Below are 27418 nucleotides of genomic sequence, written 5' to 3'. Positions count from 1 at the left end.
ACGCCACCACCAATACTTAATGAATGCACTTTATGTTGTCCATGATGGTCAGAAATGTAAACATTATTCTTTAGACATAATTCAAATTTTGACTTGTTTGTGCAGAACACTAAGATTTTTAGAAGATTGTTTCAGCTCTTGTTGGGCCTCACAATGCAAGTGAATGTTGACCTGCACACCAAAATGGACATAAAGGCAGCATAAAAGTAATCCATTTGACTCCAGCTGTTTAATCTGTCTTCTGAAGAGATATGATAGGTGTGAGTGAGAAACATATGAATATTTAAGTCCTTTTGTTTGTTTTTTTTTTACCACAAATCTCCAATCTTACCTTCAGCCCCAACCAGAAGGTGTCTGAATGTGAAAGTCAGTTCCTTACCAGAATGTGGAAGTCAAAGTGTAGATTAAAACAGTAAAAAGGACTTAAATATTGAACTTTTTCTCACCCACACCTATCATATTGCTTCAGAAGACCAGCATTTAACCACTGGAATTAAATGGATCACTTTTATTTTGCCTTTAAGTGATTTTTGGACATTCTGAGTTCAGGTCACCATTCACTTGCATTGTAAGGAACTGCTGAGCTAAGATATTCTTCTAAAAATCTTAATTTGTATTCTGCAGTAGAAAGAAAGCCACACATATCAGGGATGGTGAGTAAATGATGAAATCATTTCAATTTTTGGGTTAACCTTTCACTTAATGACAATGTGTGTGTCTATATGTTTAAAATTAGGCTGTCGATTTAATGAATTATTTCAGTGTGAATAATTATATAAGAAAATAATGTGTCTAAAAATAAAATCTTTAAGGAATAATCCTACCATCGGAGAAATTCAAGCTTAAAGCACCACCTGTTTTCAGCAGGGGGCAGTAAGCGAAACTCGAGCTGTATAAACATAATTTAGATTTAAGTTTGTAAATCTCTATTGACTTGCATGGATATTTCATTACAATGATGATTGTAGTGTTTGAATGCTGATTTACCGTTGGTCTTCTTTCTTTCATATCGGATTGTGGTCTTTCTGACATATTTTTAACTATGTAGTCGACTAAATACTGCGAAAACAGTGTTGCAAACTATGCTCTTTCCTTTGTGAAAATGCAGAACATGTCATTTGATCATGAATTGATCACCAATCATCATTGTTTGTGTTTCAGGCGTCCTTCAGGTGGCCCCTGTCACTGTAACCAGCAGCAGCCCCAGAGTGCAAGTGGTGGAATATTCAGGTTAGTTTGTGCATTCACTGGCACATTAGAAAGCCTGCTCATAACACTTGGGATGTGACTGAACACAAGAGGGTCTATACAATGTTCAGCGAGGGATTGCTTTCAGTGCACAGTCAATAAAGTCATATGCACAATTACAGTTGTAAAAATGCTAAATTTATTTTAGAGTTCAAACGATGGGATTTGTTTTATCTCTCAATTGCATGAAGTTGAAAATTTCGTAACTTTTTGATTCTCTCAGTGCTTGCTGTCACTTGTCACTCGGCTCTCATGGGAATTAATTAAAAACACCTACTCCGTTCCGCTCACATACCAACACTGACAAATGCCTCCATTCAGACATCTGTGAATTTTGTGTTTTCAATATTTGATTATCTCATTAAGTATTACTTGTTTTCTCTCTCCTGCTCAGATGCCAAGCTCTCCTGTGAGTTTAAAACAGAGAGAGAGAAGAGTCCACGCATTGAATGGAAGAAGAAAGATAAAGATGTGTCCTTTGTTTATTTTGAGGGCCATTTCAAAGGTGACTGACATTTGTTAACTAACACGTGTCCTGTGAGAAGAGCTGTACACACTTGGCGCCAACAGAATTATGCAAAATTATGTTAAATTGTAATGTTTTTAATTCTCAAAATTGTACAAGATTTTGTGGAAATTTGCACATTCTTTAAAATCTATGCAGATTATTCCTCCACATCCGGTATTGTTCAAGAAAAATGAGCAGAGCACAATTTGTGCAAATCATTTGTAAAACCATTCTTGTATACAATTCTTAAAGACAACTTAAACAACAACAGTTCAACAGATTTGAGAGCACTACACTGTCACTCTTATTGCTTTAAAATGTGTTGATCAGCATCTTTTGTGTTTTTAGAACCCTTTCGTAGTCGTGCGGAGATTGACGGGGCGACGGTTGTACTTCACAGGGTGACTCAGGCCGATGCTGGCGAGTACCGCTGTGAGGTCAGCGCGCCGCTTGATACCATCACACTCGGAGAGACAAACGTCACACTCGAAGTGCTGGGTAAATTCACATGGAAAAAAATTCTGTTTGTGGTCATGTAGATGTTTGTTGTAGGGCTAAAAAATATATATATCTCAATATTTTTCAGCATTTTGATGATATCTGATATACACTCAGTGACCACTTTTTTTTAGGTATACCTGTACACCTACTTATTCGTTTTATTTTCTAATCAGCCAATCATGTGGCAGCAGTGCAATGCATAAAATCATGAAGATACAGTCTGGAACTTCTGTTAAATTTCACATCAACATCAGAATGGTCAAAAATTTGATCTCAGTGATTTGGACCGTGGCATGTAGGGCTGGGTTGATTCATCGGCGTAATCGACGTCATCGATTACAGAAATACGTCGATTTGCATAACATGCGTCGGTGCGTCGCATTGGAATAATTAAAATGGCACCAACCGGTTTAGCATGTATTCCCCGAAGAACAAACTGCAGCTAAAAAAACTTGCCCATGGTGATCTAAAGCTTGGGAGTATTTTAGTCAGAGAACCAACGATGTGGTTCTGTGTAAGATATGCAAATTGTAAATGGCTTTTCACAGCCGTACAACCATTTCACATGTGTTCGTGTGTTCTGATGTCTCGTGGCAATGGCGCAACCGAACCCCACAGCAACGCAACTTGTTATTGGCTGTTTGCTTGTCGCTCATAGCACGCTCCTTTATCAAGCCATATGATAGGCTGTTTATGATCCAGGGATGGCGCATGCTTGAGTGTTGTTCATGCAACCCAACTTCATGTCTATTTACATTTTAATGCATTTAAATGAAACTATTGAGCATTATATCAAACATTTTTATATTCTTATTAGTAAAGTTGTATCGATAAATACCGATACAGTTTTATTGCCCAGTCATAGTTTCAAGGCCGAAGTAAAACTTTTGTTAAAAAAAATATTCAAGGTGTGTTTTCCACAATGTTTTTAACAAAATAACCAAAAACAAGACTGATATTGAATAATTTTCATTTATTTGCACTAATATAACTACTTCAGTTGAAGTCAAAGTTTACATACACTTTAGCCAAATACATTTCACAATTCTTGACATTTAATCGTAGAAAACATTCCCTGTCTTAGATCAGTTAATTACTTTTATTTTAAGAATGTGAAATGTCAGAATAATAGTAGAGAATTATTTATTTCAGCTTTTATTTCTTTCATCACATTCCCAGTGGGTTGGAAGCTTACATATACTTTGTTAGTATTTGGTAGCATTGCCTTTAAATTGTTTAACTTGTGTCAAACATTTTGGGTAGACTTCCACGAGCTTCTCACAATAAGTTGCTGTAATTTTGTCCCATTCCTCCAGACAGAAGTGATGTAACTGAGTCAGGTTTGTAGGCCTCCTTGCTCGCACACACTCGCCCACAAATTTTTTTCAGACTGAGGTCAGGGCTTTGTCATGGCCACTCCAATACCTTGACTTTGTTGTCCTTAAGCCATTTTGCCACAACTTTGGAGGTATTCTTGGGGTCATTGTCCATTAGGAAGACCCATTTGCGACCAAGCTTTAAATTCCTGGCTGATGTCTTGAGATTTTGCTTCAATATATCCGCATAAACTTCCTTCGTCATAATGTCATTTATTTTGTGAAGTGCACCAGTCCTTCCTGCAGCAAAGCACCCACATGACATGAAGCTGCTACCCCCATGCTTCACGTTTGGGATGGTGTTCTTCGGCTTGCAAGCCTCACCCTTTTTCCTCCAAACATAATGATGGCCATTATGGCCTAACAGTTCAATTTTTGTTTCATCAGTCCAGAGGACATTCCTTCAAAAAGTAAGATCTTCGTCCCCATGTGCACTTGTGAACTGTAGTCTGGCTTTTTTATGGTGGTTTTAGAGCAGTGGCGGCTTCCTTGCTGAACAGCCTTTCAAGTTAAATCGATATAGGACTCATTTTACTGTGGATTTAGATATCTGCCACTCGCAGCGTGACCGTGTCTCATGAAACATGCGCAAATAATGAGTTCTTCTTTTTTTCCCCTGTCAGTCATCTGGGAGCAGTATGTAAGAATAGTATTGTCTATGTGAATGCAATGGATATTAGACTATCTCAGGATGCATATGCAAATAACATGCAATGACATTGGGACTAAAGGTGAACTGTCATGTGTGTCATTCATTACAGCCCCAGAAATGGTTCTTGAACAAGTTTAATTTTTAGCCTCCATTTTTCTGTTGCAAAATTATCATTATGATAATAGTAATAGCCTATGGTAATATGTTATATTTTATATTCTAAAATAACCAAATTAGTTTAATAAGTTAAAAGTATATATTGTATATATTTATTGGTTGAATACAAATGGACATGATGCAGCATTATACATGGGTTCCTTTGCACAAACTAGTCACCTAGCTCAGACAGAACACTGACTGGTCAATTGGTAGTTTTGCACATTCCTACATTTTACTTGCAAATTATATATTACAGAGTTAAACAATTGTCATTTCATAGACAACTGTTCTTCGATAGACATTTCTTTCTGAGAAAAGGAGTTTATCTTTTTAAGAAGTTTTTATATAAAATCATAAAATCACAATACTTACAGAATCGCAATATCACAATCAGTGTTGGGGATAATGTTACTTTTAAAAGAAACATGTTAGAATATTGCGTTACTCAATTTAGTATTTTTTTTATGGAAAGTAAAGCACTACGTTACTTTTGCGTTACTTTTTTCTCACAGCCACTTTCTCTTCTGCTATGCATTCCATACAAATAAGCCATGCACTGCATACAAGCAACCACTCATGTCAAAATAACATAGTAAACAAACGTATGTAGAAAGTAGGTCATATTTATAATAATCAATAACATGAATATTCATGATTTGTTTTTCCATCAACATGGCAGCCAATATGAATAATAAAGAATAACTACTGTCTTACCTAAAATAGCATAGCCCAACTCTTGAACCTGCATCATATATATCACCATGTGCTGTGCCCATCGACAATGCCAGAATCAAATTGAGATGTTCTTCAGAAGTCGGGATTAAATTCAGTGTGGAAGGACAGCCTAACATGTTAAAGTCTGATGAATAAATTTGTATTTTTCACTTAAGAAAAATCTCAGTTCAAGCTTGTTTTGAGTCGATCCATGGTGCATACGGATGGCACAACTTCAAAGGCACATGTTGAGACAACTTGAATGGAATCGTTTTTAATGCTACCAAAATGTGGGGCAAGTGTTGACGCTGACTACCAACCCTGGAGTCGTGAGTTTGAATCCAGGCTGTGCTGAGTGACTCCAACCAGGTCTCCTAAGCAACCAAATTGGCCCGGTTGCTAGGGAGGTTAAGAGTCACGCGGGGTAACCTCCTCATGGTCCCGATTAGTGGTTCTCGCTCTCAGTGGGGTGCATGGTAAATTGTGCGTGGATTGTGGAGAATAGCATGTGCTACCACGTGCTGGGAGTCTCTGTGGTGTCATGCACAACGAGCCATGTGATAAAATGCGCAGATTGACACTCTCAGAAGCGGAGGTAACTGAGACTTGTCCTCCGCCACCCGGATTGAGGTGAGAAACCGCACCACCACGTGGACCTATTAAGTAGTGAGAAGTGGGGAGAAAAGGGGATAAAAATGAGAAAAATAACAAGAAATAAATGCTACCAAAATGTCATTAAAATTATTTCTTTCATGAATCAAACTACTTGTTTATTATAAAACATTAGAAACTAATACATTTTCTCTGCATACACAAAACATGTAGAAATTAGCTTGGAGTCATTGATCCAGATTCAGCTTTTCTCATCCCATTCTCCCAGTTACAGGAAGCTCTAACATAGAGCAGTTCGGCTGCATAAGTCTGTGAACTGAGCGAGTATTTCAGCCATTATGTTGTGGCCAGTGGAAGACTAGACTTATAATCCCTCTTCCTAAACATGTTTAATAATTTTTTTAATTCAGTGTGTATTAATACATGAATCAATCACATTTCATTCAACTGATTGATGACCTCCTTTTACACTAAAACACGAAATGCACATACGAGTTGATTGACAGGCGATGTCTGCAGGACTTCCTTTCTACATTCATTGACTGCTGGGTGCCAGAGCTACTTGGTTGGGCATTCTAATTTCTCCCATTCATTTAAATAGAAGTGACTCATCTCTGCTAAGTAGATTCTGGCCTCACACTCTATAGAACTACAATGCCAATCATGCACTACACCTCCTCCCCGAAGTTTTGCTCACATTTACTCCTGATTTCTCGAAATACAGGGACAGTTTAAAAAAAGCAAAGCATTATTTTATTTAAAAAGTAACTCCGATATTATGGGTTTAAAAAAATATATTGTGTTAACTATGTAGTCTGATTACGTAACACGTGTTACTTTGGCTAGGAAATATTGTTGTAAAATCTAATCGGGAGGTCTGTGGCAATGCCCTGCCCTAATTTTTACATTTACATTTTAAAACTTATAAAATTACAGACTTTCATTAACTTTGTTTGAGTGACATTACAAGTACGGATTTATTTAAACTGACAGTTTGAACTGATTCATTGTATGAATAAAACTTCCCAAGTCTATGAACGCTATGAAAATGTCTTCATGCTCCTGAGACAAGAAATGTCTTTATGCATGCTTATTAGGAAACATAATGGTCAAATAAAAAGTGCATTTAAATTGCTTTTTAATCTTATGTTGTCAGCATCGGTTTGCTGTGGTTTGTTGTGAATATATCTATGTTTTGTGTGTGTGATCTGTGTATTAAATGTTTATTTCGCAGTGCCACCGCACACGCCGTCATGTGACATCCCGAGCTCCGCTCTGACTGGCTCCCAGGTGGAGTTACGCTGTAGTGACCAGCACAGCATCCCCCCCGCTGCCTATACGTGGTATAAAGACAAGAAACCCTTGCCGATACTCCATGCCAATGCCACATACACCATCAATAAATTCACCGGCATGCTGGTGAGAATGAGAAACACCTTTGCTTTGTGTTTTCTTTCAACTAGGGCTGCCAAATTAACATTTATGAGCTTAAATATGTTCATTGTAGATAAACCATATGTTTTTCATATTGGCGTTTTCATGCTTATGGCTGATAGGCTGATGGATTTAATTTGGTCAATTTGCCAATTTGGTCCTGCACCATACAGAATTGCAAAATAAACATGGACTTGCTTACTTACCACAAAGAGTACATTTCTTCTCTTCCCTCCTTAAAAAAAAAAAAAAAGCAAATAATCTTGGTTCCAGAATGGAAGTGAATGAGGCCTATCCATAAACATTAAAATATAACGTTTCTGTGTGACATTATATTCAATTTTACAACTTCGCTGCCATAACGACCTAACGCTGTAAACCCTGAAACGATGGATTTAAACAACTTTACAGTTCAAATAATTCACAATTTATTTTTACAGAATAATAAATGTAAGTGTTTCATAAAATGATAAGCTTCATATTTCTGCTTTTAAACCCTCCAAATATTGGCCCCATTCACTTCCATTGTAAGTACCTCACTGCAACCTCGATTTTTGCTGCTTTCATTTTTTTTTTAAAGATAAGGAGGGAACCTCCATAGGCTGCTGAAATGGCTCAAAATAAATGTTATATATTTAAAATAAAAAAAAGGTTTATAGTTTTCCAGAAAGTTTACCTATGAATGGCTTACTTAGTTGTCTCTGCATATAAAGCTGGAATGGGTGAAAGCATTTTAACACCAAAAAAGCTACTGTTGAAAGAAATGTGAAGATATTGTTTGAATTTTTTGAATTCAGTCATATTTTATAGATTTGATTGTCACATCTTTTTAGCTCTGTGACTGTCACACTGACAAACTGATGTTGACACGCAGACACAAGTGTTTCTAAATAACACTGACAGCCAGACACACACACATCATGCCCGAAGGATGTTCTTTAACTAGTTTTTTCTATCTGTGTATGGATCAGGTCTTTCAGAAGGTCAGCAAGACTGATGCAGGTCAGTATCACTGTGAGGCCAACAACAACGTGGGACCCTCGAAGAGCTGCGAGGCCACACACATGCAGATTGGTGTGTAGCGTGTGTGTGTGTATGCTTTCTAAGGTTCATTGACACCAAAAAGTATTTGTTCACTTCAGTCATACATTGCATTCGATAACAAAAGATGAAAGCATGTGTGATCGGCATGTTTCAAATGCTGTTGGAGCTTCTCCCAACAAACCTAATAAACTTCTTGTCAAATATTTTGCTTGTGAAGTATGTTTGGGCTATCTTTCTTTCAAATATGAAATGCAATGACATTTAGATATTTTCATTCACACTTTCTCTCTGTCTCTTCTGTCAGATGATCTGAATCTTCCCGCGTTGATCACTGGTGTTGTTCTAGTGTGCCTGATCGGGTTATTGTGTGCTTTTGGAGTGTGTTACGCTCACCGGCAGGGATACTTCAGCCGTAAGTTTAGCAGCTTGTGTGTTCGTGATTTCTGTAAGGGTCCGTTCACGCTCTCAGTGACTTGCAGCTGCAAAGTGACCTGAGATCATTAGTTTTCAATGAGAGTTGCCGATTTGAGGTGACATGAGTAACAGCAATCGATAGCAATGTGTGTTAGTGATGTGACTAGAAAATGTTGAAAAGAAGTTTGCATCAATGCAATGAAGTTGCTGTATGTGTGAACACCCACTCAATGTGGAGTATGGTACATTGTGCATATGTTTTTTTTCTTTTTCTTTTGCACATTCCCTTGCACATTTCTTTGCACATAACTTCTGATGCCGCTTGCACTGTTATATATTTACATATTTATACTTCATTCTGTACAACGCACCTTCAATTTTATACTTCTTCATTTGCACTTTGTACTGTATTCATAGACATTTGCATTGAGCTGGTCTCTGCATCTCTACCTCATAACTTAGCACTCAAAAAAAAAAAAACATTGTATATACTCACATGTGTATATATGTGTGTGTATATATATATATATATATATATATATATAGCTATTTGCACTTCTGGTTGGATGCTAACTGCATTTCATTGGCTCTGTACTTTTATTTGGCACAATGACAATAAAGTTGAATCTAATCTAATATACGTTTTTGACCATGTTTCTTTTTCATTTCTTCTTTTTGTTCCTTCACAGGACAAAGAGGAAGGTGAGGCTATTAACATAGTGTGTGTGTATGTGTGTTTGAGCGACAGTAATGGTCAAACAGACAAACAGTTGCTAGAGAAATCACCAAACACAATACATTGAAAAGTCTGCTGTCAGCATTCTTATCAGTCACTGTTGTTTGCTAGTGCGATTGAGCTTGTTTGTTTGTTCTGATTAATTTTGTTTGTCTTAATCGTGACTCAAGTATTCAAAATATGGTTACTGCATGAGACTAGTTCACTACTCGACGTCTCTCATCCATTATTGCCGTGACTTGGAGAGTCGTTTACTAACAGTCTGCAATTCTGCATGTGCACGGTGTTGCGTTGGCACAGACTGTTTGACCTATGACCTCACCGGTCCATGATTGCAGGTCGTTCTGGATCCCGCAGTGTCACGGTGCGGCACACATTAGCAGCCAGAACCTCAACAGAACTGAGGACAAGTGAGTCCAAAACCAGCAGCGTTTGCAACAGGACTTTACAATATCGAATAACCAGCTGGTTATATGAACCTCAGAGCACACTGATTTAGTTTACAGTGTGAAATATTGTTCATCAAGGTTGCAGGAGGAAAATATTAACAACAGTAACTTGACAGTTAAAAGGCAATTACAGAAAATGTGTGTGTGCGCAAGTGAGAGTATATGTGTAATATGATAGCATATTTTTCTCTTTGATTCTTGTATTTCAGTACTTAATTCATGTTTTATATGCTCTTCTTTCAGTCAACATTCAGGATACAGTCACACCCCACAGGAAGTGAGTAATATTAGTCATGCCTTTCTTTATATAAACCGAGATGAATTGTAAAATTTAACCAGTTTTCTATTTATTTTTGTGGTTCTAAATTGTAAATCTTTTGAAGGAATGTCTGGATCACTTATGATTCAACCCTAAATCAAAATGGAAAAAATTAGAAATCATATTCTGTGTAGTTGAAGTCTATTTTAGAACCATTCAATGTTTTACCCAGTCCAGACACAGTGATATTATCACTATAACAAATATTATCATGATGTATACTTACAATTTTTCTTGACAAACATGTTTAATTTGTCTACGAAAATGAAAATTTTCACATTAAAGTTCTGAGAATTTGGGGTGAAAATGTCACTAACATATATAAAAATGTGACCCAGATTTGTTGTTCTGTGTTCTTTTTAGGGCTGTCAATCAATTATAATTTATTACATGATATGCCTATTAATTGTAAGTTATCACATATTTGCTGAGAAAGGTCCTCAAATAATTATTCAATGTATAATGCTTAAATAATTTGTTCTTTTTTTAGATAATTAATTGCACTGGATTAACCGGTTTAATCAACAGCCTTTGTTTTTTTTATTTTTTTGTAAGATTCACAGTAAAGGAATATTCCAGGTTCAATACAAGTTAAGCTCAATCACCAGCATTTGTAGCATAATGTTGATTACCACAAAAATGTATTTTGACTCGTCCCTCTTTTCCTTTAAATTATAAAGAAAAAATCTGTCTTGCATTGAGGTACTTACAACGGAAGTGAATGGGGTCCAATTTGTTTTGTTAAAATACTCACTTTTTCGAAGGCATTGCAACAAGACAAACTATGCGTGTTAACATGATTTTAGTGTGATAAAATAACTTGCTAACCTTTTCAGTGTAAAGTTATAGCCAATTTTACAATTTCGTTGCCATGATGTCATCAAATCCTAAAATTACTGTAAAAGACAATTTAAACAACTTAGCTCAAATAATACATGAGTTTAACAGAAGTAGTAATGCAAGTGCTTTATTCAAATTGTAAGCTTCACATTTCTGCCTTTTAAACCCTACAAAAATTGCCCCCATTAATTTCCATTGTGCTGCACTGTAACCTTGAATTTTGCTTTTTTTTTTTTAAAGGAGGGACGAGTCCAAATAAATTTTTGTGGTAATCAACAATATGCTACAAATGCTGTCGATTCAGTTTAACTTGTTGAACCTGGGACATCCCTTTAACTGCAATGAAATTCAACTACCTGATAAAGACATAAATTAACCAAAACTGCCAATCTAAAGGAATATTTGTTCTCTTTCTAGCCTCAGGATTTCAAACACACGCAGTCTTTCATGCTGTGATGGCGAATAAGATTCATGTCTGTGACACTGGAACCAAAGGAACTTTACGTCAGTCAGCACCACAGCAACTGTAATTAGATGGAAATACAAATATATATATAATTCTCCAAAGGAAAACTAAATGGGCTGATTTGAGAGTTTGATTCTGTACTGCCCTCATGTAAACAATTATACAAATGTAACCAGTGCGCCCCCTGCTGGCCTAGGGTGAGAATAACAATGTGTGCTCCTAGTGGCCAATATGATTCTCTTCAGCGATGACGAACCAATCAAGCCGTTTCACGGCCTGTGCAACCTTGTGCCTTAACGAGACGGAGAATCTGTAATCAGATTGTCAGACATGTTTGTGCCTTTTTTTTATTATTATTTGGACTGAATATCATGTCAGTTTTCAACTTGCTGTATATTTTCATTATGTTTTTAATAAACCTTTACACTTGATGCATTTTGTGTTGTACACAATTTGTAAACATACAATGAATTCACACCAACACAGCACATAAGGACATTTAAACCAAGGTATTTTATTAACTATCTACTTCAGGACGTCAGAACCAAACAGTGATGGAGAGATTGTGATGTTCATTTAGTCGTTGTCACCTCCTCCAGTTTGGGTTCTGTTGACACAGACAACTCATGAGAAACATGTAGATCAGTTACTAATCGTTGCTTAAACGCAAATCACTAGTTTAACCATCCAGACTAGCCTAAAACACACGCAAAACATGTAATATTTATATTAATAAAGTTCAGTTGCAAGAAACACTGTGTAGTCTCCCAAAAATCATCTTTGTCAAAGATTGTCTTGTACATATCTAGACATTGGCTGTTGTGCTGATTTAAGTTTAGATCAGAAAGAGAAAAATCAACGACGTGCCTGATTTTTCAACAGACCCCAAAATAATTCATCATTTACTCACCCTCATGCCATCCCAGATGTGTAGAATTTTTTTTGCAGAACAGAATTTTTTTTTAGAAGAATATTTTAGTTCTGTAAGTCCATACAATGCAAGTAAATGGTGACCAGATCTTTGAAGCTCCAAAATGCACATAAAAGGCAGCATGAAATTAATCCATGTTTTCAGAAGTGATATGATAGGTGTGGGTGAGACCCAGATAAATATTTAAGTCCTTTTTAACTATAAATCTACACAGTAGGTGGTTGAATGTGAAAGTGTAGATTTATAGTAAAAAAAAAGAATTTAAACATTGATCTAATCACACCTATCATATCGCTTCTGAAACATTGATGTAACCACTGGAGTAGTATGAATTACTTTTATGCTGCGTTTGAGCATTAATGAGCATCAAAGTTCAGGTCACAATTTACTTGCATTGTATGGACCTTGAGAGCAGAGATATTCTGCATCTGTGTTCAACAGAAGTCAGTCAGTCATAAACATCTGGGCTGGTTATTATACATCAGTTTTTTTACTGATGAATTTAGCTTACATTTGCTAAAAAAATTAAATAAAATAGGTTGACGATATTCCTCAAGTATTTTCATAAGATTTAGCAATAAAGTTGTATACTTTATGATTAGATAACACAATTAATATGAACTAACGAACAATAGTTTAATGCTGAAAATGTTCATTTCACGATGTTGATACTAGGGCTGTAAAGCATTGATAAGACAATACAAAAAGTGGCTTAAGAACACAATATAATATTTGTTTACATGTATCATTGAACAAGCCTACAGTTGACAGCAATCAATTTTTTTACTGAGTTTGTCAATGTGTCCAGTTTTCACAGGACACGCTCTTGTGTTCCATCTGTGCTATTTTTAATTGTCACTATGTACAAATGCTTGCCTCAGACAGATGCCTTTGGAGCCTCTCACTGGAATTCACTGGCATTTTTTGGAAGCTGTCAAGTTAAAAGTAATGGAACCTTTGAAATTCGCATCTCAAGATTACTGTTTTCTTATTGTGCTTCCTCAGTGATTGGTTTTCATTCTGTGGCTGCGTTGCTTGTGAGGTTTGTTGAGGTGCGCTGCCACCTATTGACACAGCTCGTAAAAACAGATATACTTAAAGCTTTAATTGCTCATATGGTAGGAAAATCCATACCTTTAATGGAGAATGTACATTGTGACTATTTGCGTGATAGTTTTTTAAATAATTAAATCACACTAAATCGACAGCCCTAATTAATACATTTTAAAGATGCAATGTAGATGCTAACATTAATAAATTTTGAACAAAAAGGCGTGTTCACATCATGTCAGAATTAGCATTACTGACATGATTTCTGCCTTCACAGAAAGCTCTGACTTGACAGTTGTGACTTCCATGTAAAAAGAACCAACACATCTGATAACAAACACCCACCTTGGAATTTGAACTGTGGGAATTGGGTCAGATCTCCAGCTCCATATAATCGCTGTAGTTTGGTCATCTCCTCCATCAGGTTCTTCTGATAGGCCGGTCCAGCATCAACCACACCACCAACTGACCTATCAGAGGAAGAGAACAATAGAACACAGAATTACCTGACTAAACATAAATAACAGTCTCAACACAAGACTGTTTTCCACAACAAAAGAAGTTTGTATCAAGTAAATGACATTGCACACATATCATGAGCAGCTAATGAAAATATGTTTTCTGAACCATAAAACTGAACAACGATTAATTTAGTGAATACATGGGTTTATATCGAAGGTTACAGACTTGCTCTTGGTGTTGTAATCTCTGATCTTGTCCAGGAAGAGTTTCTGTACAGGATCCAGGTCTTTGGCCTTGTTAAAGATGACAGCGGACAGTCCAATGTTCCTGCGAAGGGTGACGGTCACCGCTGAACGAAAGAGAGACGACAGCTGGAAGAGCCGATGAAGAGCCATGATGCTACTGACAAGAAATTAATTATATTAGCTGATGGAAAAGTATTTTGTGCACACAACTCTGTGCGTGAGAATCAGTTATGTTTTACTCATTTTGACCACACCTAACATTTCGGTTGTAACTGAGAATTAGAAAACAGTATACTTTGGGGTAGACCCATGGCATTTTTGGTACTGCAATGGTACTTTTTTTCCCCATCATGTCTCCAAAATCACATCTTGTGCATGATAAGAAAATAAAATAATAAAAAAAAAGATCTGGAGAAATAAATGCACACAACATTTGTGATAGACCTTTTTTGTTTTAATGACCAATACGATCCTGATTAATTTAGTTTTAGAATTAGCTTTGGAAAACTTAATCATTTATCACCAACCTCAACCTACTTTACAAAACTAATATTGCACACGGTCTTTTAGTTGCAATATAGGCCTACACTTTGTCAAAGCCCCTCAGTAAATTAATATTTGAAATGTAAAGTCATGTGTGTCCAAATTTGATTAAACCCAATATTAAAAGGACAAATATAAGCCAACGATCAAGATAAACAGATCGCGATCACATGACCTATGTACTGAATTAACTGTCAAAATCTTTCAATTGCGTTATTAACAGTGCTGAAAGTAAAAACGAAATAAATAGCAGTTCTTTACAAGTATGAGTGTTTCTACGGTGCTATAGGTGAGTTAAATAGTGACTCGTGCTGATTATAATGCGCTCGCTGTCTGACCCTCACGAGACATAAACACAAACTAAACCGCTTCTGCGGCACAGCAAAACATCCCCATACGTTTAAATTACCATACGAGTTAACATATGGCTATATAATAGTCACTAGTGCATTCGAATCAGCAATAAACTGAATGAAAGAGTAAATCTTCAGTCACCTTGTGTTTGACACTCAAGCCGCAGGGACACGAACTGCTTCCAGATCACAGCGAGGGTTTATGGGTATGACCAGAGATTCTTTATACTATGATGACATCATCCTAGTTTTTCTCATTGGAGAGAATGTACGGTAAACTAGCGTGTGTGCGACAGTAAGTCGCCGTTTGCGGGTACCATACAAATGAACGGGAAAAGTCATAAACTGACTATTACCTGTCGCAAAATTGTCCAAGTCTTCTCTTACTATTTTATTCGTAGTAAACGCAACATATAGTTCATTTCAAAAGGATTGTTTAGTGTAAAACATGTTGAAGATTACCAAAAAGGCAGTCAATCCATTAAATGATTAACTGTTTCAGCACACCGTTAAAAAAAGAACAGCCTCTGGTCTCATCGCCGGAGGACCACCCACAGACCTTGTAGAATAATTTCGATAGAAGGGCTCTGACATGACAATGTGGATCTGATGACTTGTGCGTATATTGCTATTATAGGTTTGTTCCCCACTGATCTATATATATATATATATATATATATATATATATATATATATATATATATATATATATATATATATATATATGTATATGTATATATATATATATACATACATATATATACATATATGTATGTATATATATGTATGTATATATATATGATGAAAAACATCTATAAGATGTAAGATGTATCATAAATATATAAAATGTGTAATATTTGTAAGTGAATGCAATGTTTTGTTAAGAAAAAACTTAAAATGCTACAGTGCCATTTTTATAATATTTTCGCAGAATTGCAACGTTTGTTTCTATCAATTAAACAATAACTATTTTTTTTATGTGTAACGTCACATAACAGTAGCTGACACTCTGAACTGGGAAAACTGATATGTTGTGCTATGTAAAATGTGTTGAATTATTCAATAAAAAGAAAAAAGAAACTGAGAAAAACGCTCTCAGGCAGCTATTTTCTACCTAAACAAGCAGCATAAAAGTGCAGCTCCTATCTAATGGGGAAAGACCTAAATCTCCAAAACGGCTGGCCAAGATTACTATCAACGAATACATTTAAAATCAGCAGAAAAATCTGACAATAATAGTATCATAAATTGTGCCTATTTTAGCTCAGCTCGCTCTTAAAACAAACAAACAAACAAACAAACAAACAAACAAACAAACAAACAAACAAAACAACAAACACGGTTACAGGCTCCTTCAGCCAATGGTCATGCGTTGTTGATTAACAGGTGATGCCTGTATCTAAAAGGTGATTGGCTCTTTTACCTGTAAGGCGGTACTTGCCTGTCAACATCCGTTGGCCGTTCCATTTTAATACAAATGGTCCGACTCGAGCTAAATATTCTCCGATATTGAGTGTCACAGCTTGCAAAAATAATTTCTGCTAAAGTCACACAATAGTCAAATCAACATTTGTTTAATTATTTTTTGTTTTTATAAGTGGCTTCACAAAAACATTTTTAAGGACAAATAAAATATAGCATTAACCTCTGTGTTTGGGTCTCTGGGGGTTAATCAACATACTCGTAAGCCTATTCGTATAATTGTGATATTAAGTGGTAATATGGACAAATAACACAACAGGGCTGGAAACTAGGCGAGAATTTGGGGCCCGGAAGTTGTCTGTTCAAGTACGTTCGATGAGTCTTTTTTTTTTTTTTAATCTTCGCTATATATATTTCATGGTTAATAAAATTTGTCAATGTTATAATTTATGCATTCAGAATACACGGCACGGTCGAGAGGCGTACGTGTCACTTTTCTCAGCGCTGCTTCGGAAGAACCATTCAAAGCCATGTGATAACTGGGTGAGGTTCTTGCTTAATCATTTAATAGAGATTTCTGGGGTGGATTTCAATTCGTTGTCTGGTATGAATGTTCGCAATTAATACACTTAAATGATTATATTTCTAGCGTACTGATGTTTCCAATAAGACGCGCCCTGAGATTTCAATGCTCCTCAATGGAGGATTCTGCTCTCTGAGCGCCCCCTGCAGGAAGGTCTCTGTGTGTGGAATAGTAAACAGTCAGTTATTACAGTGGCAACATTTACCAAACAAACCCTCCTTGGAGAAAACATACAAAACTTTGCTGTTTTCTACTTTGCGTTAAAAGCGTGGTTTCGATTAATTGAGCAGTTTAAATACAAGGAGATTAAAAGACATGATGAGAAAAAAATTATTAAAAACATCTTACACACATCACAATACTGTTCACCATTGGGCCCTTGAGTTTCGATGAAGCCTGATCATTCTGATTGCATTTGATGTATTATATCTGATGTACTGTATTTGCAAAATAAAAACTAAGAGTAAAAAAAGTCTGTATGTACATTCAAATCTTTATTTATGGAATACATTGTAGAAAACGTAATTGTTTTTCCAATCAAAGCAAATGTTACACAGAGAAGAATGAAATGCCACTGAAGAAGCTCATCAGCTTTCTGTAGAACTAATGTGCAGTCAGTCAACATTTAAAAACCATTCCAGATCTGATCCAACCACAGCACTATACAGCAATCCACACTGAGAAATCCCATCCAGATAAAATAAACATGAAAATATTTGTCCATGATAAACATTCATCACTGATTTGTTTGTCTTGAGAGTCGATTAAGTAAACGATTGACTGACATTCATTATACAGGTTTATATTTGATTATGAACCTTTCTGAGGTGGGATGTGTTAACTACAGGCAAAAGAAGCAGTTCATGTTGCATTCAGAATTAATCAACAAAGACATTCTGGGTGAATAATCAGGTTGCATTTCATCCTAAAAACAAAAATACATTTTTGCATGGAGAAAATGAAATGTAGCTGAGATTATTATTATAATTTTTTTTTTTTGCATTGTGATATTATTTGCATGATAATTAAACACATTTTCCTCCCCACAGGCAAAAAAAAAAAAAAGAAAAACAAATCTCATTCTTTTTACTGTAATACAATAATGTTAACCATCAGTTTCAGACACAATTTCTGTTTATAAACTAAAATTGACCGAAAATTCAGTACAACAAATACTAGCATGTTTTTACATGATGGATGTAAAATAAAATTATTTCTTCACATTACAGTAATGAGGCTTTAAGGAGAATTGTGATTATCATAAAAAATAATGTCACAATGCGTAAACATTATTATGGTCCTAAAAATAGGCTTCACTTTCTTTATGCATTTATGCAAAATTTATTTAACATTTCTTACTTTTGACCTAGGGGTGAAATTTTGACCTGGAAATGTTCCTGACAGGTTTCATGCATTAATGCAGAATTTATGCATTGAATTTGACCTGTGCATGAAATTGAATTTTAATTATGCACTGAATTTGAACTGTGTATTGAAGTTGAACTGAATTTGAATTACGCTTTGACTTTAAATTGTGTATTGAATTTGCAATGAATCTGAATTATGCATTACATTTGAATTTCAGTGAATCCTGACAGGTTTCAAAATTGCTACATCTGTTTCTGCAGCAAAGAATAAGCGCAATGAGATTTCACAAGCTTCAGTGGTGCTGCTGTGTAACATGAGACAAACAAGAAACAAAGAGGTGAAAGACGTTTTCTACTTCTGCTCACATAGAGTGATGCAACAACACAAAACTGACTGATTACAAACATATAGAAAATGTCCCGTCCCACCCATCCCAACCAAGAACACCCGCTTAAAAAACACATACAACCACGAGTCCAATGGAAAATCTAAATTAAATAGCTGTTTATAAAGTAGTAAATAAATCTCTGAAATGCATAGGATAAGAAAAATTTAACTTAAAGATAGTAATGTACACTGATAACCTTAACCAGCAGTCCAGAGCTGGAGTTTCATTTCATAAAAAGCAAACAAGATATTAAAATAAAAGCACATGATTTTGAATCAGTGGTTTTCAACTGTTGGGTCACGATTCAAAAATGGGTCTCAGTTATGTTCTGATCCCAGACAGCAGGGAAAACGATGCTAAATGCAAAACAACAAGCTATATAAATGTATATTTTAACACTGGCATAATAGACTTTTAAAAAGTATGTCCGATCAAACCTTTTTTTTGTATTTTGGCCAAAATTAATTGTTTCATTCGGTAGAAACGAGCCAAATTAGACAGATGTCAATATGGACAGGTTGCATGACATGCCGCCATCCTTTACAAACCTAAATGTTAATAACCTCAATATCTGATTTTAAGAACATTTTTATGTTCGATAAACAGTTTTAGTACTGTGTTCAGTTGCTGCTTTATGTCTAAAATTAAATATTGGTCCCGAATCAAAACCAGTTGAGAACCACTGATTTAAATTTGATCAAAGCAGAAAGCCAATTTCATTTATTTTTTGTGTGACTCAAGTCAAGTTACTAACCGTTAAACCTTCTAAAATGTCTCTACGTGAGAAAAGATAAAGATTTAAATAGCAGTTCGTTTCATATTTTGTTTTATCATGCACTACAGTTACAACTATTCTTATTCTTATTGTTTTTTTTTTTTTGTTTTTTTTTTTTGCATTACTTCAATAGTGACGACATAAAAAAAAAATAAAAAATGTATTCATTTTTACATTGATTTCTTTTCTTATTTTTTGAAAAACAAACCAGAAACAATCAATAAAATATTTTCAAGATCTCGTTCATAAAGACGTCAATTTCACAATTTTTTGTGATCAATATTATTGTCTATGACCTGCGTCACCAAACACAGCACAGCTGCAGTCATGGTGCAATTGGGGGGGGGGTTTGTCTAAGAGGATGAAGCCACTGATGTTCCAGTGTTTAATTGTTTAGTAGTGTGAGACAGACAGTGCAGCGGACAAACCAGTAACTCAACAGCCTTAAACATGAAACAACTAGTGTTGACTAAACAAAGTCCGATTCCAGCCAAGACCTGAACCTGCTACAGCTCTGTTACTGTACTGGAGTCTAAAGATCACATTTACCTACATTTAAGGCAACTTAGAGATTTATATATCAACTCTAATTAAACTAAATCAAATGGTTTTCATTAGTTAAAAATTCTGGGGTGAATTTTTTATTTAGATTGAATTGCATTGAATTATAATTGTGCACTGAATTCGAATTATGCATTCAATTTGAAAGATGCATTGAATTGCGAACCAAACAGAATTTACAAATTGTGCATTGAAATGTAATTATGTATTGGATTTGAAGGATGCATTGAATTGCAATTGTGAACTGAAATGAATTTCAAAATATGCATTGAATTTGATTTGTATACTGAATTGAACTGAAATTTGAATTATGTATTGAATTTGAACAAAATTTGTATTGCACATTGGATTTTAATTATGCATTTGAATCATGCAAGGAATTGAATTATAATTATACACTGAATTTGAACTGCACCTGAAATGATAATTATATTTGAATTATGGATTGATTTTCAATTAGAATTGTACACTGAACTGAATTTGAACTGTACATTAAATTGAATATCAATAATGCATTTAACAGACATGGACCAATAAGAAGCGTGATTTTGTAGCCGTGAGCTACATATGCCGTCACATGCTCTGTCCCATCCTGAGGGGTGGGTGGAGGGGTTTAGGGAAACGTTTACACCATCAGTTCTGCATCTGCTCAAAGAACTTATAGGTGGGATTCTCATAACCATTCTGCTGCATCTTGGACAGATGACAGTCCTCTGGAGTCACTGCAGCATCCACCTGAAGACAGAGTTAGATGTGATTAGAGACGTTTAACCACACACACACGCGTCAAACCTAAGACCGAAGTAAAACAAGTGTGGTTCGTTTTTTGTATTCTTTAAAGCAGTTTATTTTTTAAAACATTCACTTAATTTGACATTTTAACATTTAATTATTTTATGTGTGATTTCTCAATACTTAGAATTGAACAAACACTGTAATTCTGAAAAGTTAATTGAATCTATTGACAGCCCTCAAACACACACAGAACGAGCTATAAATCAGATATATGATGAATATATTGATAAGGGGTCCATTTCTCCTTTGCTCTCACTGACCTCAATGATCCCGTGACGAATGGACGTGTACTGCTTCTTCCTCAGCATCACCAGTGTGATGACAATGATGGTTGCTATGACAACACCACCAACCATCAGGCCAATAATAGCTCCTTTATTGGAGCTGACATCCTCTGCGAAGAAAACCTTACATGAGAGAAAACGTGAGAAAAATAAATGCATTAGCCATCATCACCTGAGGAGAGATTAAAGTAAGACCAGCTGCCATCTCATCAGGACACCGTTGCCGAGACAACTTCAACTCGTAACATGGCAACAAGGTCAAAGAGCTACTATAGTTTTTAAAATGTCTATATTCTTTATGTCAGTTTCATGTTCTGATGTTCAATTTGAGTTAAAATTCTCTTGATGTGCTGTAACAGCTTTACTGCACTACGGTTTATTATTGTGGTGTTGCTGATCATGTATAGGATGCGAACTGTAATTAGTTGGTTTGCGTGTAAATCAGATGCCCGCCACCTTTTAATTCAGCTGTATTTTTGATAGAATACACTGAAGAGATTACTTAAATTTGACCATACAACATTGATCAACATATATAAATATATGAAGTGTGTTGTGGTACCAGTTTCTGGTGGTAAACGTCACTGTGTCTCTCTTCAGCCTCCATCCGCAACTCAGGAACATCTTCAGGATTCAGTCCAGATACTGAACAAACAAACAAATATAAAGACAGAGAGAAAATTAAGGAAAGTGCAGATTAACATTGTTACATTATGAACTGTGTCCGAGCATTCAAAACGCACTGCAAATGCACATACTGCATTCTCAGTGTTGCCTCAAGGGGCGCTATAGTGTACTTTAGTGTGAACTGTCTTCTTCTACGGTCTGTTTTTTTTCTTCAGGATAACTAGTCATGACAACACAACAGTTTAACCTTGTGCGACCCCGTGTCCACACCTGTGGACATTTTATTTTGGCTTCGCTATATGCAACGCATAAATTAAATTGATAATAAGCAGCTGAATACTGTTCTCAATACTCTACACTGTCATTTAAGGGTTAAAATTCTGCTGAACCACATCATGTGACAACAGCACAGCGCTGATATACAGGAATGGCCTCTACTGGTGCAGTGGCAATAAAAGTGCCTCTGGTAAGAAACCTCTTAAGTTTCTTTTATTGAAACCTGCTTGGTTGTAAATAGTAGTGTCTCTAGTTTCACTTGATATGCGGCTTTAAAAAATCTGTTTAATTTTCTGTGTGTTAGCGTCAGTTAAACATGATGTCCACATATGTTAAAATTAGGACAGCGTTCCCTCAAAAGTTGAATATTTTTCAACATTAACACATCTGTGTTCATGTTCATTTTGAACATGTAATTTTGTCATGTTCATCAAAATGTCATTTTAATATACATTTTGTTATTGTTTTATTTTATCACTGTACAATATGGTTCTATTCATTGACATCAGTAAATGCATTACTATATATTTACTATGCATTTTCACATTGAGAATAAATGTATTCATCGAAAGCTGAAAATGTTGCTTTCAGAGGCTTTATATGGAATTAGGATGAAAATAAGTTGCATTTTTAACTGATCTGAGACCAGTGCATACAGACAGCACACTGGAGGTTAAGTCATTAATTAAATAGGGAGCAAGGGAACAACCTATAGCTTTCTATGCAGCTAAGTGGATTCACTCCTAAAATCCGATCAAAAGTTCACTTTCAGGCTGCAGATGATGTTTGGACCACTCAACATGTTTGGCAGCATGGGACTACGGTAATCATTACATAAATTCAGAATTTTTATTTTAACATGATTGGCAGTGATTTGATGATGCTTGCCATTACTTTTAATAAGAATTATTCATTCAGCTTAGTAGAAAATCATTTGTGGACATTTTTCTTTTCTTGTTTATTAGGTCCTACTAGTTACAAATCAAAAAGAGAAATGGAAAATACACACAGCAGTTACGCGGGTTTCAGGAGGTTAAAAACAATCTTGTGGAGCAATTTAGTTGCACGATTGACACATCTGGATAAATCTATTACCCTCTTGAGTGCGTCCTTCACAATAGGAGTGCACTTATGATAACTAAATATTTGGGCAGTCAATCAATTAAAATGTTTTAATCAAATTAATTACATGGCATGCCGATTAATCCAATTAATCACATACATGATTATTTGCTGAGAAAGGAGCCAAATAAAGACAATTCATATATAAGTAATGCATAATAATTCAAATATTTGTAGTAATACATGTATAATATATGTAATACATGTAATATGTATATGTAATATATGTAGGGACTATAATAAATCTACTACATTATCTGTATCTATAATACAGATTGAAATTCAATTTGAAATAAATTGCATTATTGTGGGAGAAGAATAAAGCATTGATTAGACAATGCAAAAAGTGGCTTAAGAACACAATATAATATTTGTTTTATTCTCATTTCATTGAACAAGTTTATGTTTGGAGCGTCTCACTGGTATTCAGTCATAAACGGCACATTTTTAGGATGCTGTGTTAAGTTAAAAGTAGAGGAAACTTTGAAAATTGCGTCTCAAAATTCCTGTTTTCTGTTGTGCTTCATCAGTGAGCGATTCTCATTCTGTGGCTGCTTTGCCTGTGAGGTTTGTTGAGGCGCGCTGCCACCTATTGACGTGACTCTTAAAAACACGTGTACTTCAAGCTTGACTTGCTTAAAAAGTAGGAAAATCTGTACTTTTATTACAGAATTTACATACGCATCAGAGGGCATGATTCATTATGTTATCTTTAAATAATTAATCACGCTACATTAACGCTTTAAATGGACAGCCCTACTAAAAATGCTGTCTAGTTAGGCAGCTCATTGGTGTTTGGAACAGACATTCATAATATCACACCGTACCGGGTCGTGTCGGGAGTCCTCGGTCAGGAACAGGTCTAGCATCAACAGGCTCAACTGTACAGAGGGAGAGATGGGACACTGGTTACTGATTCACTTTACATACTGTTAATATACTGTTAAAATTATGCATGTTAATGAATTGCTCATTCGAGGGTATAGATTTTTTCACGTGTGTGTGTGTGTGTGTGTGTGAAGGATGAGAGGATCTGTTCCCATATGGAGCTCAATGTTGACCTGGCACAGACGCTCATGTAACAGCATGGTCTGTTGGAATATGTCCAGCACTCTGTACTGTATGTGTACATACTTAGCTATATTTTGTCATAAAGTTTTAAAGATTTTAAACATTTGTCTCCAGAAGTTAACTTAATTTGATAAAATCTCCCTTTGGAGAAATTTGGTATGTCCTAATTTGAAAAAACAAAACAAAACAAAAACAATAACAAGTAAATCACATTTAAAAAAATATGTCTATAAAACCATTGAACTCACTAATATAGTAAAAGCAAGAATAATAGTGTGTGTGTACCTTCGTTCTGTGTGTTGGGCTGATTGAAGCTCTCAGGGTGGATGAAGCCAAAACCTTGCGTGTCTCCAGCAGGTAACAGATCGAGACTGACGGTGCTGTCGGGCATCAGGGCATCGTTACCATAACTCACCCGCACGTCACTCTGAAGGTTCGCCAACTGCAAGGACATGTCCTGCTGCTCCCGCTGCAACAGCTCTGACAAACACACACAGAGAGAGAGAGAGATCAAGCAACTTGTAACTTTATTTTAAAGTTAAATGAAAAACTTAATTAAAAACATAACTTTATTTTTAAGTTAAAATAACTATTTGAAATACATTTAGGGCTACAACTAATGATTATTTTGTAATCAATAAATCTTCTATTATGTATTCAATTAATCGATCAATCGGATAAAAAAATTATTTTTATTAAAATACGATAACCCCCCCCCCCCTGTACTGAATTAAGGACTTACGCATAACAGTTATCTTTACTTGTAAAACTTAACAAAAAGTACTGTTCATTAAAGCGTAAAATGATCCATCGTGGATGGAGGGACAACATTTTTTTTTAAATCAGCCCAGCAGAGGGCAATAGTGACACCAGAATAAAAGTATTATTAATTCTGCCCAACTGAAAAAAAATTATGATTATGTTAGATACATACAGTATGCTTGTATACAGTATGCACTATCTCTGATTACATACATTTAAATATTTTAAATTCATATTGTAATGTTTAAAATAGTCTTGTCACTGATTAAATGTTTCTAAACTATTCTTTTCAAAAATCTGTGTATGTTTATTGAGTAAAATAATGTTACTAGTGAAATCAGACATCAATTACATTTGGCATTATCAGGAGGACTATAAAATATCAGGACCCTTAGCATTATTATACATTATATTCAGCATTAAATACATTTTAATACAGTACAATCATCTGCAAGCGTGGTAAAGTTTCACTCTCATGCTGAAAAGTCAGGATCATTGTAATAATTGTGCTCACATGATGAAGAGAAATCATCTAAAACACTTTAAAAACTGGCACACCATGACCTTTGAGACATCAGTGTGATATCAATGAAAGCTGCACAATTCATTACATTGAAACTGAAATCGTGGTATGATGTTGCACAGTTACTAACCGCATAGCACAGTTTAGTCAAGTTGTTTATATTGTCGTTCAACCATATACAGTTAGTACAGTACACAGCGAAATGAGACAACATTCCTCCAGGACCATGGTGGTACATAAATCAACATAGGACAAACACAGAACCACATGAGACTACACAGACAAAATAACATACCTATATAAAGTGCACGTGCAAACGTGTGCAAAAAGGCACAGTAAGAGACAGTGCAGCACCGACCAGTACACATTTGTAATCTGAGTAGTGCAAAAAGATGACACTTCCTAAAATGCTAAATGGAAACATAACATACTATAAAATAGTGTTCTAACATCTCTTTTGTTTTGTCCACATTCAGAGACAGGTTGCTGGCTCTACACCAGTCAGTTAGCCGCTGCACCTCCTCTCTGTATGCTGACTCGTTCTTGCTGATGAGACCCACCACGGTTGTGTCATCGGCAAACATGATGATGTGATTCGAGCTGTGCATTGATGCACAGTCGTGAGTCAGCAGAGTGAACAGCAGTGGACTGAGCACACAGCCCTGGGGGGCCCCAGTGCTCAGTGTGGTGGTGGTGGAGATGCGGTTCTCGATCCGGACCAACTGAGGTCTCCCAGTCAGGAAGTCCAGGATCCAGTTGCAGAGGGAGGTGTCCAGGCACAGCAGGTTCAGCTTTCCAATCTGATGATGAGGAATGATTGTGTTGAATGCTGAGCTGAAGTCTATGAACAGCATTCGAACATATGTGCCCTTTTTATCTAGGTGGGTGAGGGCCAGATGGAGGGTGGTGGCGATGGCATCGTTTGTTGAACGGTTGGGACGATACGCAAACTGCAGTGGGTCTAGTGAGGGGGGCAGCTGGGTCTTAATGTGCCTCAAGACGAGCCTCTTGAAGCACTTCATAATGATGGGTGCGACGGGATGGTAGTTGTTGAGGCAGGACACTGAAGACTTCTTTGGCATGGGGACGATGGTGGTGGCCTTGAAGCACGTTGGAACGACGGTGCTAATCAGAGAGATGTTTAAGGTGTCGCTAAGGTTTTAAGGACGTTTGGTAAGGTTTTATCATTTAACCCTAATGACTGTGATCTGTTTGATTGACATGGATTCATGAACTCGCTTGCTCAGTGAAGTTTAACGGAGATTTCCATGTGGTAAAAACAAACAGTTTTGTTAAATACACACCTAATTTTGAATTCATAATATGTATACATCATAAAACATAGAAAATAAGGTCAAATGTAAGTTATGCGTTGGAGAGAAACTACTCTTAAGCGCATCAAACAGTCAACGCACCTGAAAAAGCAACCACTCCACATTAAAATGTACACTTATTGTGATCTTATTTGAAGAGTTTATAAAGTGCTCTTGTGTGCTGGACAACTTGGGTCATGTTTTTTTTCCTCTTCAGCTTGTCTCTTTTTCAAACAAGTTTCATCATGCAACACATTTTTCACTGGGTTTTAAAGTCATGTCACTGATGAAGCTTCTCCTTGCTCGTTGTATCAATATAATTAACTGATAATTAAATTAATTGTCTATGATTTCCATTATCGATTTTGTGTCCTCAGAATATGTGTCAACCCTGCTAACATTGTAACTTTCCCTGAGTATGTGAACTCTAACTCATGTAAATGCCTCCTTTTTTTTTAATCACTGTGTTATATTTTATTAAGTTTGTCAGAA

General features: G+C 35.8%; 3 protein-coding genes across 7 annotated transcripts in view; 1 reads left to right on the top strand and 2 right to left on the bottom strand.

The window, feature by feature from the left end:
* The window catches only part of LOC127651251 (junctional adhesion molecule 2A-like), a 33681-nt gene extending 21715 nt beyond the window's left edge, over positions 1 to 11966 (top strand). For 2 of the 3 annotated variants that reach the window (XM_052136996.1, XM_052136998.1), the window contains exons 2-9: positions 1162 to 1230; positions 1643 to 1753; positions 2105 to 2254; positions 7005 to 7189; positions 8176 to 8278; positions 8553 to 8660; positions 9352 to 10124; positions 11424 to 11966. In XM_052136996.1, the coding sequence (XP_051992956.1) occupies positions 1162 to 1230; positions 1643 to 1753; positions 2105 to 2254; positions 7005 to 7189; positions 8176 to 8278; positions 8553 to 8660; positions 9352 to 9368 (743 nt within the window). In that variant the 3' untranslated portion in view covers positions 9369 to 10124; positions 11424 to 11966. The remainder of the gene's footprint in view (positions 1 to 1161; positions 1231 to 1642; positions 1754 to 2104; positions 2255 to 7004; positions 7190 to 8175; positions 8279 to 8552; positions 8661 to 9351; positions 10125 to 11423) is intronic. The other variant, XM_052136997.1, reaches the window with a different exon arrangement.
* Positions 11966 to 15335, bottom strand: LOC127651253 (ATP synthase-coupling factor 6, mitochondrial-like). Of its 2 annotated transcripts, none has more exons than XM_052136999.1 (4): positions 15199 to 15335; positions 14141 to 14314; positions 13799 to 13923; positions 11966 to 12079 (listed from the first exon to the last, which is right to left on the bottom strand). In XM_052136999.1, exons 2-4 carry the CDS (start codon positions 14308 to 14310, stop codon positions 12045 to 12047), a joined length of 330 nt encoding a protein of 109 aa, XP_051992959.1. In that variant the 5' UTR covers positions 14311 to 14314; positions 15199 to 15335; the 3' UTR covers positions 11966 to 12044. The 2 variants fall into 2 exon arrangements, with proteins under 2 accessions (XP_051992959.1, XP_051992960.1); XM_052137000.1 differs by having other exon boundaries at positions 14141 to 14317; positions 15199 to 15281.
* Positions 15336 to 17542: 2207 nt separating this feature from the next.
* Positions 17543 to 27418, bottom strand: part of LOC127651249 (amyloid-beta A4 protein-like) — a 67838-nt gene continuing 57962 nt past the window's right edge. For both annotated transcript variants that reach the window (XM_052136994.1, XM_052136993.1), the window contains 5 exons: positions 24614 to 24808; positions 24085 to 24138; positions 21795 to 21877; positions 21209 to 21355; positions 17543 to 20888 (listed from right to left, as the gene is read on the bottom strand). In XM_052136994.1, the coding sequence (XP_051992954.1) occupies positions 20787 to 20888; positions 21209 to 21355; positions 21795 to 21877; positions 24085 to 24138; positions 24614 to 24808 (581 nt within the window). In that variant the 3' untranslated portion in view covers positions 17543 to 20786. The remainder of the gene's footprint in view (positions 20889 to 21208; positions 21356 to 21794; positions 21878 to 24084; positions 24139 to 24613; positions 24809 to 27418) is intronic.

This window comes from Xyrauchen texanus, chromosome 11 (genome assembly GCF_025860055.1).
Source record: "Xyrauchen texanus isolate HMW12.3.18 chromosome 11, RBS_HiC_50CHRs, whole genome shotgun sequence".
Taxonomy (NCBI): domain Eukaryota; kingdom Metazoa; phylum Chordata; class Actinopteri; order Cypriniformes; family Catostomidae; genus Xyrauchen; species Xyrauchen texanus.
This window is presented reverse-complemented; position numbering and strand designations above follow the sequence as displayed.

Coding starts and splice junctions, on each gene's coding strand:
- LOC127651253 (XM_052136999.1), bottom strand. CDS start 14,310: ATGGCTCTTCATCGGCTCTTCCAGCTGTCGTCTCTCTTTCGTTCAGCG. Junction 13,924..14,140: donor GATTACAACACCAAGAGCAA/GTCTGTAACCTT, acceptor TTCCTCTGATAG/GTCAGTTGGTGGTGTGGTTG. Junction 12,080..13,798: donor CCCACAGTTCAAATTCCAAG/GTGGGTGTTTGT, acceptor CTGTGTCAACAG/AACCCAAACTGGAGGAGGTG.